The following is a 17,027-nucleotide window of genomic DNA, read 5'->3' on the forward strand; positions in this document are numbered from 1 at the left end:
AAGCTACAGAATGTGCTATGTTAACTGTGTAAGGGCTGCTCACTTAACAGTGCTTGTTATCATTTGTAAGTGCATTCATTTGAAATTGTTTTTTATCCTATGTCTGGGTTTACTTCCCAGTCAGTGGTTTCATTTTCTTTTTCTCTTAGAAAACCACACACACACACACACACAGAAAGAATTATAGGCATGGTGCTTGAAACACCTAAGTTTCCAATCCACTAAATATCATTTTGCCCATACGTGCATTTTACAATTTATTTCATTGTATAAGCCTCAAAGTCTGCAGTTACTTCTGGTGAGTGTGTAGCTGTGACCATAAAGGGTGCTTTTAAGTGAATTCAACTTCCAAACCAGCATTTATCATAAGAATGGTATATCTATCCATCCATCCATCCATTTTCTTTCAATAGAAAATGAATACTATTTTGCAAATGTGGAGAATGATTTGAGAAAAAGTAACTCTTTTTTCCGACGCCAGGTAAGAGGTAGGGCACACCCTGAACAGTTTTTTTTTTCCTCGAGGCGAGTGTGTTCACTCGACCTGTACATGCCTCTTTGTAAAATAAATATGAGTTCTTCAGCTGCCAGAAAAATGAGTAAATACTGTGTAATCTTAGTGATACTTTTAAGTTTGAGAAAACGGTGGGTCATTCAAATGAGCATTGCTATGTGACACTTTGCACTGGATTGAGTCACTATAATAGTGAAATCGGCTCTTTGCACCTAACGCCAAGAGGTCCTATCCTTTGTGGGTAATACGGTTAGGCTTTAATGCAGCTTTTTACCTATTCATGTATTTATTGTTTTTGAAATTCAATAGCATTCTAAGCTACCATGGATTGCCCAGTAATATGTATGATGCCACTTCTTTGTTTGACCAGAGGAGGATTTCTTTGTTCAGAGACTCCGCTCAAAGATATTCAGGGGAATTAATAAGGCAGAGGTGCGATCATTTCTACTTTAGGATTTACATGCCAAAATATCTCTCAATGAGATGATGAGTCCATTTGTTTATTTATTGATTTATTTTTTATGAAGAATAAGAAATGTTTGTCTGATTTAATCATGAACATTTTTACAATATGACATCATTTTACGACTCATGACATTGTTTCGATGCTCTTGTGTTCACATTTTTGGGCACTGTGCAACAGAATTCTTTCCGAAAAGGATGAAATGATTATTACTGACAAAACCTTTTACCGTTATGGCCACAATGTATGCACATTGTGCTTTCTGTTTGAGTCCAACTGAAGTTTCTATTCCTCAGCATGTGTGGTGACACCGAACTTATTAGAACAAATAATCACTAGTCAGAATATGGATGACAATGTGTATATTGGAACATAACAATGATCATGGTATTATTTGTGTTGCATTTGGGGGGGGGGGGGGGGGGGGGAAGTTTCTTTGGGAAAACAAAACAGTTTTTTAAGGTTCATAGTCAGCTGTTTACACTGCGAGGCTCCAATTGATTTCATGGCTGTCATTTTATAGGGCCTCGCGGCGTTATGTGCAAAGAGTGGATTTCACTATACACAGCAATAATCATTCAAGCCACCCACTGTATTCTGGAACTTAAAAGTATCCCTCATATTAAATTTACCAACTTTTTTGGTAGTTTACTTAGCTTGTTGTTGTGTGTTTGTGTGTGTGCGTGTGTTAGTCTATACTCCAGCTATTGGGAACGGAGCAGGAAGCTAACCGGATATTAACTTGCAGATCGAAAAGCGCCACACGGGGCTGATGCACCAAGTCCACCGTCTCCCTTTTGCCTTCACGGCAGCTAAGACAGTAACATTTGTCCATATAATCAGTGCAACACCATTCATCACAAGGTCCTCTTCATCGTTGTTACACTGTCACATGCGTTTAGAAAAACGGGTAGTTAGAATATTTTGCATTGAATGTCTTGAACACATAATTAAAAATAAGTTTTACACTCCAGCGAGATTTAATTAAAACAAACAAAAAAAAGTTTGGATGTCATGGTGTGAAAACCACATTGAAAGCCAGATATTACACAACTCCACCACTTAAAGTATCACATCCCAGCCAATATACAGTAAGTACAGTATACAATTACAAGCATTTTTCCTGTTTCCTGTTTTATTGGGTCGATTTCTAATCCATTTAAATAAAATGCATACTTTTAAGTGTGTTGAGGGGGGATTGAAAATCAATATTTGAGCAGTCCTTATACGTTGGTATCCAATGTCCTTCTACTATATTATATGAATTTGCATTTGACTGGAGAAGCACAAGAATATCCATTTTTTCTCATTACATTTCTTTCCGATTGTCCGTGATAGATATCATCTCATACAGTACATCTCAGTTTACGCACTAGTAAAAAAAAATAAAAAATCCTAATTAATCAAAAAATACAGATAATATTTTCTGAAAACAACATGGTAGTCAGTTATGTACAAAAAAATGGATGTGTGAATATTGTAATAACGAAATACATTCTGCAATAATGAAATAATCTTAAATAATCAAGGCGTGAAACATTGAAACTGATGCCTCTCATGACAGTATATGTAATAACAGCTACATTGTTTAACTTAACATTGATGTACAAGGAGAATGTCACAGAAGAATGACAAACTAGAATGTATTCAATGTCTTGGTATTTTTTTTCATGTGTTTGGGCACTGGTAGCTGATTGTGTGTTTGTGTGGTAGGCTTGCTCATGCAAGCACAGTAATTAAATAAAGAGTAATTGTGATGCATTTAAGCAGCTGCTGACCCCTGCGGTTCAAATGGGTAAAGCCATTAGCGTCACCATAAGGTGTATTCTAGCAGACACAAGAAAACAAAGCCAGTGAGTGGTTGTGGGGGGGGGGAGGGAGCACAGGAAGGAAGGGTGTTGGTTAAGTGACCTGTGTCAATATGCTATGTCAAGAACTCATTTGTAGTAAAATTACCTAAAGATCACAGCTCCACAACTGTATCTCACCTACTACGTTAATATAATAGTAGGCCAGCATGGGAACCTCTCATGTTGTGTTAATGATACTATTTGCACTAACTTCCTCGGTTTATATTACAACATGGACAAGTTTTGTTGACTAGCATATTTCCTGTTAAGTAACCGTCTTTGTCAGTTGACACAATATTCATGCATGTAATGCTTATTTTGAGTTCAGATCAGTTGACGTTGTTGATGCAAGTGGTTTACGTAACTAAAACGTTAAATGCACAATGCTAGCCTCCAAAGCAAGCATGGCACTCTGCTCCTGTTTGAGAACACTTTGATATATTAAGTGTTTTCCCAACTCTGACATCTCTCGATCCACTTTCGCACAAGTAGCTGGCATTGCATACAGTGTTCGGGAAGCTGTTGGATCAAACTTGATGTTGCCAACTTGAAATGCAGTCACCTTCATTTCCCCACGATACATCTTTAACATGACCTAATTGCAGTAATTGATTTAATTCAAACAAACTAAACATTATCACACAATTTAATCATTAATACATTTAATTTTAAATGACCGAATTTCTTCTTTTTTGTTGTGTCCTCAACGCCTCAAACAACCTCTTTCTAATTTGAAATACTTAAATAGCATGATTGAAAAATGTACCATTTATACACATTGCTTTTTAAACAAGTTGGGCTATGTGTTTTACAGTGCTGTATCACTTTAGTGCCCAACATTTTGAATAGGATTTTCAATTTCATAGTTACTGTTACTATAGAAAGTAAATCACACAAACCTATCCGCTCAAATTTCGTTTCACTGAGAGTAAACCTCATTTAACGGTTGTGTAATTTGAATGACTGAATGAAAAAAAAAATGCTTGAAATCAACTGTGCAACTGTACTGTGCAGAAGTCAAATCTAAGTGATTAATTGTTGTAGCAACGGTATCATGCCTATATATTAGCAAATAAGCAAAAGGGAAAATAGTTCATGACACATGGTATTTATGTTTTTTTGTACATATGTCCATTAGTTTGGAGCATTCATACAGTGCATGTTCATGGAGGATGACAAACAAATGGGGAATTGCCATTATGATTACTCCGTTCAAACACTGCTGAGCTGTAATAGGTAAAGTACTAAACATGAACATTTGTTCTGATTTCAAACAACCAGCATTTACTTGTAATGTGGTTTGTTTAGAGTTTGGTGTTTGACGCAGGATTTCAAATGCAATCCATTGCAATTGTTGCCACTATGAAAGACGAGATAAGCATTAAGTGTGGAAAAGCTGCACGGATCTTATAAAGTCTACAGAAATCTCTGGTTACCGGTTTAAAGAGAGCTTCAAAAGATTTGGATTGCACGGGTACTTCCAAACTGCCATTTCTAGCTGCCAAGTCTCTCTGCTGGTTATCGCAATGAGATTTTTTTATTTTTTTCCCCCAATGAGATTTGAATGTAGACTAAGATCAGTTTCAGTCCATGAAGTGTGTGGAGAATCCATTTGTGCTGCCATCAGTAGACAAGCCATGAGTAAAAGTGGCTCGATGGTAGACCCCCAGAGAACAGGGCTGTCACTGAAAGGGTTTCAAAGAAGTGGCTAAGGCTGCCGGGTACATATGTGACACTACACCACTACAAACATCCCATAAATTTTCTTCCATATAAATAATCCCTTCGGTTAATTCACAATTCTGTTTGAATTCGAGTCACGCTGCATGTCACCACTTGCTGAAGACAGTAAAGTGTATTTTGGGTGATGTGTCACAGAGTGAAACTGAGCTCTTCTCATGAGCCATTTGTTTTAATGATATTTCACCTATGCTGCCTGTCCTATGTATTATAGTTTGTGCCTTACAAGTTAGCAGAACTGTGCAATAGGCGCATCACTAACGCTACCTGGTTTCCTCTTCATGTAATTCTTCCCTCTCTATACACACCTCAGCGCTCATTTTAATTAGCGGGCTGTCTGATCTCTCTTTTTCCTCTTGCTGCTAATTCTCCCTAGTTTACTTTCCATTTCTCTTTCTCACTTACTTGTTCGCTCTCATTAAAGCCGTTGCTCAGGGTAATTAATGAGCTCATATCTGCTTTTGTGTCATAAGGGTCATGAGCCTCCTCTCATTCTCTGTGTAGGCCATGTGAGTTTGAAGGCACTCAATTTGGCCCCTTTTTCTCTTTCAAGTAGAAAGAGAAATTTTTTAAAAAAATCAGGGATCGCTCCTAACGTTTCCGCTTTTACCATTTCAGATGTTTGCTCATATTACAGCTGTCTATGTCTATTCAAGCTCCCATTCAAAAATAAATTTTCTGCTCCAATATACAATCGCTCTTTGACACACATGACGAGAAATTTAGAAGGTTCGTTTCTGTACAAATGTACTCTTATCATCCTCTTTTTATCTAACACTAACAGTCACTTAGTTAAGCAGTTGGCTTATGTGAGTATGGCATTCACCAGGTCCACAGCTAATTTACCATCTCATCTTTTCTTTAAACTTTTATTTCTTGACACTTTATGGAATCTGATAAGCTGCAAGTGAATTGATAATCTAAAGGCCGAATGTAATACCTGAATAAATGAATACAGACACTAAAAAAAAAAAAAAAGTCCATACTTAAAAGAGTTCAACTGATGATGTGGCCTTGTTGTCAGATTCAGACATAATTGAATGCCTATGTGAGGCTTTATTCTGACATGTGCCTTTGGACTGTGATCCCTTTAATCCTAGTTCTGCCACGTCCTTCAAACCCCGATCAAGGTTGTCATTAATAAATTGTTTTTCATTGGCTCTCGCTAGCCCCGCTCTCCCTCTCCCTCTCTCTCTCTCTCTCTCTCTGTTAGCCTTTGCTGATGAACGACAAACTTGCTTACTCCCAATGGCAGATGTAAATCGAAGATGTAGGGATGGAATTATATTTATGTACATGGATGTGGACGCATAAATGTTATTCATAACAAACATATTGCATCGTGGCTTCAGTTCGTTCTCTGTCTCTGTCTCTGTTGCTCTCACACACACAGATACACACACACACACACCAGCTGCTACATTATGACAACTTGGTGGATGGTATGAGAGCTACATTTATACAACACTGACAATACACCTTTAAAAAGATGATAAGTTCAAATTTGATTGACGGGTATCAGAATAGGTTTATTATTGTGGTTTTACTTTAAATTGGTGAAGAACTGCATTTTGTCACACTGACATATGTATTTTGACCCGTGAACCACATAGAAAGAACTAGACTTCAGGTTGTAAAGACTAGTCTACCAGACGATTTGTCGACTTTACTCCATAATTACAGTTTAACGTCGATTAGTGGCTAATCACGTTTTTGACATTAACAACATGGTAACCTTAATTAGTTTAAATTGATTGTCTTGTATTACTGAACATGCAGCTTTGTGGAGGGAGGAAGGGAGAACCAGTAAAAGGACACGAAGAGGTGCCTTATTATTTACAAATTTCCACCAAGCAGAACCCGGTGCAGTGCAAAGCCCAGAAAAATAACAGGTTACCCCGTTTGGCCAAGTTGTACAAATGTTACGTGGCTACCCCAGTGACAAGCACACTGGGCATGGGCGTCGAAATGGGGGAACATTTGGGAAGAGACTTAGGAAACAGGGACCACCAGGTCCAACCCCCAACCCTTCACAAGGTTTACAGTGGGTACTGAAAGTATTTAGACCCCCTTAAATTTTTCACTCTTTGTTATATTGCACCCATTTGCTAAAATCATTTAAGTTAATTTTTGACAGAAAAAAACGGAATTGTTGAAATTTTTGCAGATTTATTAAAAAAAGAAAAACTGACATATCACACAGCCATAAGTATTCAGACCCTTTGCTCAGTATTTAGTAGAGACATCCTTGTGAGCTTATACAGCCATGAGTCTTTTTGGGAATGACACAAGTTTTACACACCTGGATTTGGGGATCCTCTGCCATTCCTCCTTGCAGATCCTCTCTAGTTCTGTCAGGTTGGATGGTCAAGGTTGGTGGACAGCTATTTTCAGGTCTCTCTCAATCGGGTTTAAGTCAGGGCTCTGGCTGGGCCATTCAAGAACAGTCACAGAGTTGTTCTGAAGCCACTTTTTAGCTATGTGCTTAGGGTCCCACAAATTCCTTGTGTGTTTTTTGGACATACTTGGCAAATAAAGATGATTCTGATTCTGATTGTCTTGTTGGAAGGTGAACCTTCGGCCCAGTCTGAGGTCCTGAGAACTCTGGAGAAGGTTTTCGTCCAGAATATCCCTCTACTTGGCTGCATTCATCTTTCCTTCGATTGCAACAAAGCCGTCCTGTCCCTGCAGCTGAAAAACACACCCACAGCATGAAGCTGCCACCACCATGCTTCACTGTTGGGACTGTATTGGAGAGGTGATGAGCGGTGCCTGGTTTTCTCCACACATACCGCGTAGAATTAAGGCCAAAAAGTTCTGGCTCGGTCTCATCGGACCAGAAAATCTTATTTCTCACCGAGTCCTTCAGGTGTTTTTTAGCCAACTCAATGCGGGCCTTCATGTGTCTTTCACTGAGGAGAGACTTCCGTCGGGCCACTCTGCCATAAAGCTGCAGTGATGGTTGACTTTCTAGAACTTTCTCCCATCTCCTGATTGCATTTCTGGAGCTCAGCCACAGTGATCTTTGGGTTCTACTTTACCTCTCTCACCAAGGCTTTTCTCCCCCAATTGCTCAGTTTGGCCAGACGGCCAGCTCTAAGAAGGCTTCTGGTCATCCCAAACGTCTTCCATTTAAAGATTATGGAGGCCACTGTGCTCTTAGGAACCTTAAGTGCAGCAGAATTTTTTTGTAACCTTGGCCAGATCTTTGCCTTGCCACAATTCTGTCTCTGAGCTCTTCTGGCAGTTCCTTTGACCTCATGATTCTCATTTGCTCTGACATGCACTATGAGCTGTAAGGTCTTATATAGACAGGTGTGTGGCTTTCCTAATCAAGTCCAATCAGTATAATCACACACAGCTGGACTCCAATGAAGGTGTAAAACCATCTCAAGGATGATCAGATGAAATGGACAGCACCTGAGTAAAAAAAAGTGTCACAGCAAAGGGTCTGAATACTTATGGCTGTGTGATATTTCAGTTTTTCTTTTTTAATAAATCTGCAAAAATTTCAATTCTGTTTTTTTTCTGTCAATATGGGGTGCTGTGTGTACGTTAATGAGGAGGGGGGGAAGAACTTGCAAATTGCTGCAGTATAACAAAGAATGAAAAATTCAAGGGGTTCTGAATATTTTCCGTACCCACTGTATGTTGGGGGGCCCAGATTCTGGTGCTATGTCCCTTTTTTTTTTTTTTTTTTTTTTGTTCTGTTTGGCTGTTAGGTCAACCAGAATGTAAAATCTGTATCCCTTTTATGCAGGAACACTTTTACTGTGTCACAGTTTTTAAGCTTCCGCTGTGGTATTATAATTGAGGTTTATTGAGAATCAGACTTGATCAGTCGAACAGAACAAAGTTTCTAGAAGGGAGAGAGGAAAAAAGACAAAGCACTAATTGTAAACAGGATGAGAGAAGTAAGTCATTACATTATCTACAACAATAAAACATTAAATATGAGTGTTGCATGGGGCTGTAGTGCTCCACCCTGTGAGGGAAGTACAAGATAGAACAGGACAAGGACAGGAGAAGAAGCATGAAGGACAAGGGTCGTGAACCCGACTGTCCAATTGAAGTGTGGTGGCATTAATTATGTGAATTATAAAAGTCTACAGGACGAGAGTATAAGTGAGGGGATACACAAGCGATTTGCATATTCCTGAGTTATTTGTCGCAGTAAGTGCGTGAGCCCACAACCAGTGAAAGAGTCCTAGGGGTGTGTGCCTGCGGATACATGCAAGTGAATTGATACCATTTTACATCCACAAAGACTGACAGAAGTGTCCTGTAATTGCTATGGGTGCACCGCGGCGGCTGAGGACCCCACCCAATCAATCGAGGGGCGGCATCGGGCCCAGGGTTCCAGCCGAGAGCAGCCCGGTGGATGGGACACGTCCCACACTGAGACGCCCCCCCCAACCCGCAGGGCCCGCAACGCAGCCAGTCCCCGCCAAGCCCGAGGGCGGGAGAGTGTCCCTTGTTTGTTGGAAAGGAGGGCGGATAGGGGCACCCGACAAGGGAACGATAAGGGGAGGAACCCAAGGAGCAGCCGCGGGCCATGAGAGGTCAGCCCCAACACCAAGCAGTCATCCAGCCCGGTTCGTAAGCTGGTTTCTAGCTCGATTATACAGGGCCCTGTCCCCGCTTTGATATGCGTCCTCCTTATCTTGGCGAAGTTGCTTATGTTTGGCAGTGAACCATGGCTTGTTGTGGTTGAAAGTGCGAAATGACTTTGTTGGTACACAAACCTCTTCACGGAAAATGATATAGGATGTGACAGTGTACGAATATTCATCCAGGCTGCCAGCTAAATTATCAAAGACACTCCAGTCTGTGCAGTCTAAACAGCTTTGAAGTTCCATCTTTGCTTCATTGGTCCACTTTTTCACTGTTTTCACTGTAGGCTTCAGGCATTTAAGTTCTTGCCTGTATGTCGTTATTAAGTGAATTAAGCATTGATCAGACGAGCCCAATGTTGCACGAGGTTTGGCACGGTGTGTGTTGTTTAGCGTAGTATAGCAGTGGTCCAAAATTTTATTTTCCCTGGTAGGACAGTTGATGTGCTGCTTGTATTAAGGGAGTTTGTGGTTGAGTTTAGCTTTGTTAAAGTCCCCAAGAATAATGAGGGATGAGTCTGGGTGTTTTTTTTTTCAATTTCGTTGACTTGTCCTGCGAGCATTAGCAGTGCGGTGTTCGTGTTAGCTTGAGGCGGAATGTATACACCAGCGAGAATGAATGATGCAAACTCACGCGGCGAGTAGAATGGCTTACAGTTCAAAAACAGCGACTCCAAATGCGGGCTGCAGTGTGTGCTGAGCTCCGTGACGTCCGTACAACAGTTTTCGTTAATATAGAAGCATATCCCCCCGCCTTTTGTTTTCCCCGATGATTCCATGTCGCGGTCTGCCCGGTGAAGATGGAAGCCGGGAAGCATGACGGTGCCATCGGGTACAGCGTCACAAGGCCAAGTCTCCGTAAAGCACATGGCGGCGGAAAGTCCGAAGTCTTTACTGGTCATTTATCAGGAGATGAAGCTCTTCCATTTTGTTGGGTAGGGAGCGTAGATTTGTGAGGTGGATGGACGGAAACGCCAGTCTGTATCCTCTCTTGCGGTGTTTCACCTGGATGCCGGCTCGCTTCCCTCTGTGGCGGCGCCGCCTCCGCCTCCATGCGCCAAAGACCGCAGTCGCTGCTCCGATGAGTAACTCAGGGAAAAAACTGAGCGGATTTGCGAAAGTTGGTGAAAGAAAGTCCGGAGTAGACTCCTTGATGGTTATCAATTCTCCGCTTGTCTAAGTGAGTCGTGTAATGTCTCCAAAGACGAACGAAAAACACAAACACAAAAACAATACTAGAGAGCGCGTAACCGAGGCAACCACACAGGTATGCGCAATCTTAGCCTTTCACTGTTTATTCGACATACTTGGCAAATAAAGATGATTCTGATGTTGCAGTCTGTTTGTTCCAATTCTAGCCAATAATCACACTCCTCATTGTGGTGCAATCATTTGATGAGGTATTTATTTTTGATCTGGGTTGTTCGAATATGCTTATAAGCTGCTATAAAAATTGTAAAAAAATTAATTTATTTCTAGCGGTGACTGTGTACAGTTGAATCTTGAATCTGTTGCTATGTCCCTGACACTGAGCAAGAGGACTTTGTTTCAGGTTGGAAATACCATCACCTTCAGCCAGCCCTCATTGATGCTCTTGTATTCTCGCACACAAAACAGTAACAGTAACACTATAGCTAGCCTGTGACTGTGTATTTGCTGTGGATACAATATATACTGTCAGTACATTTCAATAAATTAGAATAGTATCAAAAGCTTAATTTAATTAGTTTGCCTACTGAGCAAACAGGTCTGTGGATGACGCAGTCAACATGGGACTGCACTTCATCGTAGAGCACCTCGACGGCGCGGGGACATACACAGGGACCCTGTTTGTGGACTTCAGCGCTACGTTCAACACCATCATGCCCAAACTCCTCTCCTCCAGGCTTCACCAGCTCAGTGTCTCGCCTGCCATCTGCCGGTGGATTTACAGCTTCCTGATGGGCAGTATAGAGCAGTTGAGGCTGGGAGACAGCACATCATCCACACACACCATCAGCACCAGAGCGCCCCAAGGATGTGTCCTCTCTGCACTGCTCTTCTCTCTCTCTCTACATGAACGACTGCACCGCAATGCACCAGGCAGTCAAACTCCTGAAGTTTGCAGACAACACCACAGTCATTGGCCTCATCAAAGATGGTGACGAGAAGGAAGGACGACAGGAAGTGGAGCAGCTGGAGCTTTGGTGCGGCCAACACAACATGGAGCTGAACACGCTCAGGACTGTAGAGATGATCGTGGACTTCAGGAGGCATCCTTCGCCACAGCTGCCCCTCAGACTGTCCAACTGCCCCATGTCAACCGTAGAGACCTTCAAGCTCCTGGGAATTACAGTCTCTCAGGACCTGAAGTGGGAGACCAACATCAAAATTTTATGCTAATTATGATCTCTGGAGGGAAATTTTATTTACACTCTGCTGCACGTTTTGTTGCACACCAAACAGAGAAGAAGGCGAGGTCTCCTCAAGATCTAGTTGTCTTCGTTTTTTTTTTTTTTTTTTGTCTGCACCCTCTCGATCAAAAGCCCAAATTTTTACAAAATGACCCATGACCATAACTTTTTAGCATACTAAAACTGAGCATTATTATCTCTGTCAAGGCCTTTTTTTACACAGCCCTCGTATTGGATCTCATTTAGTTGTAGAAGCAGTCATATTGCTGCAAGACACAAATTTACATCAAGTATCTTTCTGATAACTGACGAAAATACCTTGTGTGGCAGTAGTTATACAACCCCAATTCCAATCAAGTTGGGAAGTTGTGTTAAACATAAATAAAAACAGAATACAATGATTTGCAAATCCTGTTCAACCTATATTTAATTGAATACACTACAAAGACAAGATATTTAATGTTCAAACTGATAAACTTTATTGTTTTTAGCAAATAATCATTAACTTTGAATTTTATGGCTGCAACACGTTCCAAAAAAGCTTGGACAGGTTCATGTTTACCACTGTGTTAGATCACCTTTTCTTTTAACAACATTCAATAAACGTTTGGGAACTGAGGACACTAATTGTTGAAGCTTTGTAGGTGGAATTCTTTCCCATTCTTGCTTGATGTACAGCTTCAGCTGTTCAACAGTACGGGGTCTCCGTTGTCGTATTTTACGCTTTTTTTCAATGGGAGACAGGTCTGGACTGCAGGCAGGCCAGTCTAGTACTCGCACTCTTTTACTACCAAGCCACACTGTTGTAACACGTGCAGAATGTGGTTTGGCATTGTCTTGCTGAAATAAGGAGGCGTGTTCATGAAAAAAACGTTGCTTGGATGGCAGCATATGTTTCTCCAAAACCTGTATGTACCTTTCAGCATTAATGGTGCCTTCACAGATGTAAGTTACCCATGCCATTGGCACTAACACAGCCCCATACCATCACAGATGCTGGCTTTTGAACTTTGCATCCAAAACAGTCCGGATGGTTCTTTTCCTCTTTGGCCCGGAGGACACGACGTCCACAATTTCCAAAAACAATTTGAAATGTGGACTCGTCGGACCACAGAAGACTTTTCCACTTTGCATCAGTCCATCTTGGATGAGCTCGGGCCCAGAGAAGCCGGCGGCATTACTGGGTGTTGTTGATAAATGGCTTTTGCTTTGCATAGTCGAGTTTCAAGTTGCACTCACGGATGTAGCGCTGAACTGTGTTTACTGACATTGGTTTTCTGAAGTGTTCCTGAGCCCATGTGGTGATATCCTTTACACATTGATGTCGGTTTTTGATGCAGTGCCGCCTGAGGGATTGTAGGTCACAGGCGTTCAATGTTGGTTTTCAGCCTTGCCGCTTACATGCAGTGATTTCTCCAGATTCTCTGAACCTTTTGATGATATTATAGACCGTAGATGATAAAATCCCTAAATTCCTTGCAATTCTATGTTGAGGAACATTGTCCTTAAACTGTTTTCTCACGCACTTGTTCACAAAGAGGTTAACCTCTCCCCATATGTGCTTGTGAATGACTGAGCAATTCAGGGAAGCTCCTTTAATACCCAATCATGGCACCCACCTGTTTCCAATTAGCCTGTTTACCTGTGGGATGTTCTAAACAGGTGTTTGATGAGCATTCCTCAACTTTCTCAGTCTTTTTTGCCACCTGTCCCAGCTTTTTTGGAACGTGTTGCAGCCATAAAATTCTCAGTTTATGATTATTTATTAAAAACAATAACGTTTATCAGTTTGAACATTAAATATCTTGTCTTTGTAGTGTATTCAATTAAATATAGGTTGAACATGATTTGCAAATCGTTGTGTTCTGTTTTTATTGATGTTTAACACAACATCCCAACTTCATTGAAATTGGGGTTGTATTTGAATGTTTATTTAATTATCAGAGATAAGCCACAGATCATAAATGTCTCTCTCTCTGTCCATTTTACTCTTTAGGTGACCAGTTCAGACGGGCGGTAACCATGGAGAGACTGTTGCTGTGTGTGATGGTGGCAGTTGCCATGGCAGTTCGCGCACAGATCTGCCCAAAGCGCTGCGTATGTCAGATCCTCTCACCCAACCTGGCAACACTCTGTGCCAAGAAAGGTCTACTATTTGTTCCACCAAACATTGACAGGCATACAGTAGAACTGAGGCTGGCTGACAACTTTGTCACGAGGTAAATGTCACAGGACATTGAATTCCTTTGAACCTGACCACTATGTCTGTAGATATTGACACCAAAAAGGTTGCATTATGATTTGCTGGCAGCAATACATGATAAACAAAAGCAGTGATCTCAGACCATCAATTAACATTTGTTACTTTTACTTCCTTGATCATATTTATTTATTTCAGATCCAAAGCACAAAAAAGTACACATTATATTAGAGTTGCACTGCATTAGGAAAACTGTGGTCACACCAGATCCTGACTGGTTTTCTGAACCCCCATACAGTCAAACTGTTCATTTTAGAGTGGCCTTTTGTTTTTTACACCTGTGCAAAATTCGTACAGTTTAATTGGCATCTTGATTAGCCACACCTGTGAGGTGGATAGATTATCTCAGCAAATGTTCACTAACACAGATTTAGACAGATTGGTAAACAATACTTGAGAGAAATGGGCCTTTTGTATCCAGAAAAAGTTTTAGATCTTTGAGTTTAGCTCGTGAAAAATGGGAGCAAAATAAAATATTTTGCATTTATATTTAGACTTGAAACAATATGTTCAAATGATCAAGGAAAATATATAGAAGTTAAATGTGAAGTGTCTTAGCAAAGCATCTGTATACAACCCCAATTCCAATGAAGTTGGGACGCTGTGTTAAACATAAATAAAAACAGAATACAATTATTTGAAAATCATGTTCAACCTATATTTAATTGAATACACTACAAGGATAAGATATTAAATGTTCAAACTGACAAACTTTATTATTAAAGATGGGGCGAGGTTCACCTCTTTGTGTACAAGTTCGTGAGAAAATAGTCGAACAGTTTAAGGACAATGTTCCTCAATGTACAATTGCAAGGAATTTAGGGATTTCATCATCTCTGGTCCATATTATCATCAAAAGTTTCAGATAATCTGGAGAAATCACTGCATGTAAGCGCCAAGGCCCGAAAACCAACATTGAATGCCCGTGACCTTCGATCCCTCAGGCGACACTGCATCAAAAACCAATATCAATGTGTAAAGGATATCACCACATGGGCTCAGGAACGCTTCAGAAAACCAATGTCAGTAAATACAGTTCGGCGCTACATCCGTAAGTGCAACCTGAAACTCTACTATGCAAAGCAAAAGCCATTTATCAACAATACCCAGAAACACCACCGGCTTCTCTGGGCCTGAGCTCATCTAAGATGGACTGATGCAAAGTGGAAAAGTGTTCTGTGGTCCGACGAGTCCACATTTCAAATTGTTGTTGGAAATTGTGGACGTCGTGTCCTCCGGGCCAAAGAGGAAAAGAACCATCCGGACTGTTATGGACGCAAAGTTCAAAAGCCAGCATCTGTGATGGAATGGGGCTGTGTTCGTGCCAATGGCATGGGTAACTTACACATCTGTGAGGGCACCATTAATGCTGAAAAGTACATACAGGTTTTGGAGAAAAATATGCTGCCATCCAAGCAACGTCTTTTTCATGGACGCCCCTGCTTATTTCAGCAAGACAATGCCAAACCACATTCTGCACGTGTTACAACAGCGTGGCTTCGTAGTAAAAGAGTGCAGGTACTAGACTGCCCTGCCTTCAGTCCATACCTGTCTCCCATTGAAAATGTGTGGCGCATTATTAAGCGTAAAATACGACAACGTATACCCCGGACTGTTGAACAGCTGAAGCTCTACATCAACCAAGAATGGGAAAGAATTCCACCTACAAGGCTTCAACATTTTGTGTCCTCAGTTCCCAAACGTTTATTGAATGTTGTTAAAAGAAAAGGTGATGTAACACAGTGGTAAACATGACCCTGTCCCTGCTTTTGTGGAATGTGTTGCAGCCATAAAATTTAATGCAGCCCTATGGGGGGCACAAGTCAGTCAAACTGTAGGCCGGTCCCAAGCCCGGATAAATGCAGAGGGTTGCGTCAGGAAGGGCATCCGGCTTAAAACCTTGCCAAACAAATATGAGCGTTCATCCAAAGAATTCCATACCGGATCGGTCGTGGCCCGGGTTAACAACGTCCGCCACCGGCGCCGTCAACCTGCAGGGCGCTGTTGGAAATTCAGCTACTGTGGGTCGAAGTCGAAGTCAAAGAAGAAGAAGAAGAAGAAGAGGTGGAAAGCGGGTTCTTCGGCAGAAAGAGAAGAGGAAAACACAGAGCCTAGAACTGAATGTGGGGACTTTGAATGTTGGGACTATGACAGGAAAATCTCGGGAGTTGGTTGACATGATGATTAGGAGAAAGGTTGATATATTGTGTGTCCAGGAGACCAGGTGGAAAGGCAGTAAGGCTAGAAGTTTAGGGGGAGGGTTTAAATTATTTTACCATGGTGTAGATGGGAAGAGAAATGGAGTCGGGGTTATTTTAAAAGAAGAGTTGGCTAAGAATGTCTTGGAGGTGAAAAGAGTATCAGATCGAGTGATGAGGCTGAAATTTGAAATTGAGGGTGTTATGTGTAATGTGATTAGTGGCTATGCCCCACAGGTAGGATGTGACCTAGAGGTGAAAGAGAAATTCTGGAAGGAGCTAGATGATGTAGTTCTGAGCATCCCAGACAGAGAGAGAGTCGTAATTGGTGCAGATTGTAATGGACATGTTGGTGAAGGTAATAAGGGTGATGAAGAAGTGATGGGTAAGTACGGTATCCAGGAAAGGAACTTGGAGGGACAGATGGTGGTAGACTTTGCAACAAGGATGCAAATGGCTGTAGTGAACACTTTTTTCCAGAAGAGGCACGAACATAGGGTGACCTACAAGAGCGGAGGTAGAAGCACACAGGTGGATTACATCTTGTGCAGACGATGTAATCTGAAGGAGGTTACCAACTGTAAGGTAGTGGTAGGGGAGAGTGTGGCTAGACAGCATAGGATGGTGGTGTGTAAGATGACTCTGGTGGTGGGGAGGAAAATTAGGAAGACAAAGGCAGAGAAGAGAACCATGTGGTGGAAGCTGAGACAGGACGAGTGTTGTGGAAGAGGTGATATAGGCTCTCGGTGGACGGGAAGAGCTTCCAGAAGACTGGACCACTGCAGCCAAGGTGATCAGAGAAGCAGGCAGGAGAGTACTTGGTGTATCTTCTGGCAGGAAAGGAGAGAAGGAGACTTGGTGGTGGAACCTCACAGTACAGGAAATCATACAAGGAAAACGGTTAGCTAAGAAGAAGTGGGACACTGAGAGGACCGAGGAGAGGCAAAAGGAATACATTGAGATGCGACACAGGGCAAAGGTAGAGGTGGCAAAGGC

General features: G+C 41.5%; 1 protein-coding gene across 3 annotated transcripts in view; it reads left to right on the forward strand.

Annotated features, from left to right (window-relative positions):
• lrfn5a (leucine rich repeat and fibronectin type III domain containing 5a) overlaps positions 1-17,027 on the forward strand; it is a 145,375-nt gene that overhangs the window by 96,029 nt on the left and 32,319 nt on the right. For 2 of the 3 annotated variants that reach the window (XM_061795650.1, XM_061795649.1), the window contains exon 3: positions 13,570-13,792. In XM_061795650.1, coding sequence (XP_061651634.1) covers positions 13,596-13,792 — 197 coding nt within the window. In that variant the 5' untranslated portion in view covers positions 13,570-13,595. The remainder of the gene's footprint in view (positions 1-13,569; positions 13,793-17,027) is intronic. The other variant, XM_061795652.1, reaches the window with a different exon arrangement.

The sequence above is a fragment of the Phyllopteryx taeniolatus genome, chromosome 13, assembly GCF_024500385.1.
Source record: "Phyllopteryx taeniolatus isolate TA_2022b chromosome 13, UOR_Ptae_1.2, whole genome shotgun sequence".
In the NCBI taxonomy this organism is placed as follows: domain Eukaryota; kingdom Metazoa; phylum Chordata; class Actinopteri; order Syngnathiformes; family Syngnathidae; genus Phyllopteryx; species Phyllopteryx taeniolatus.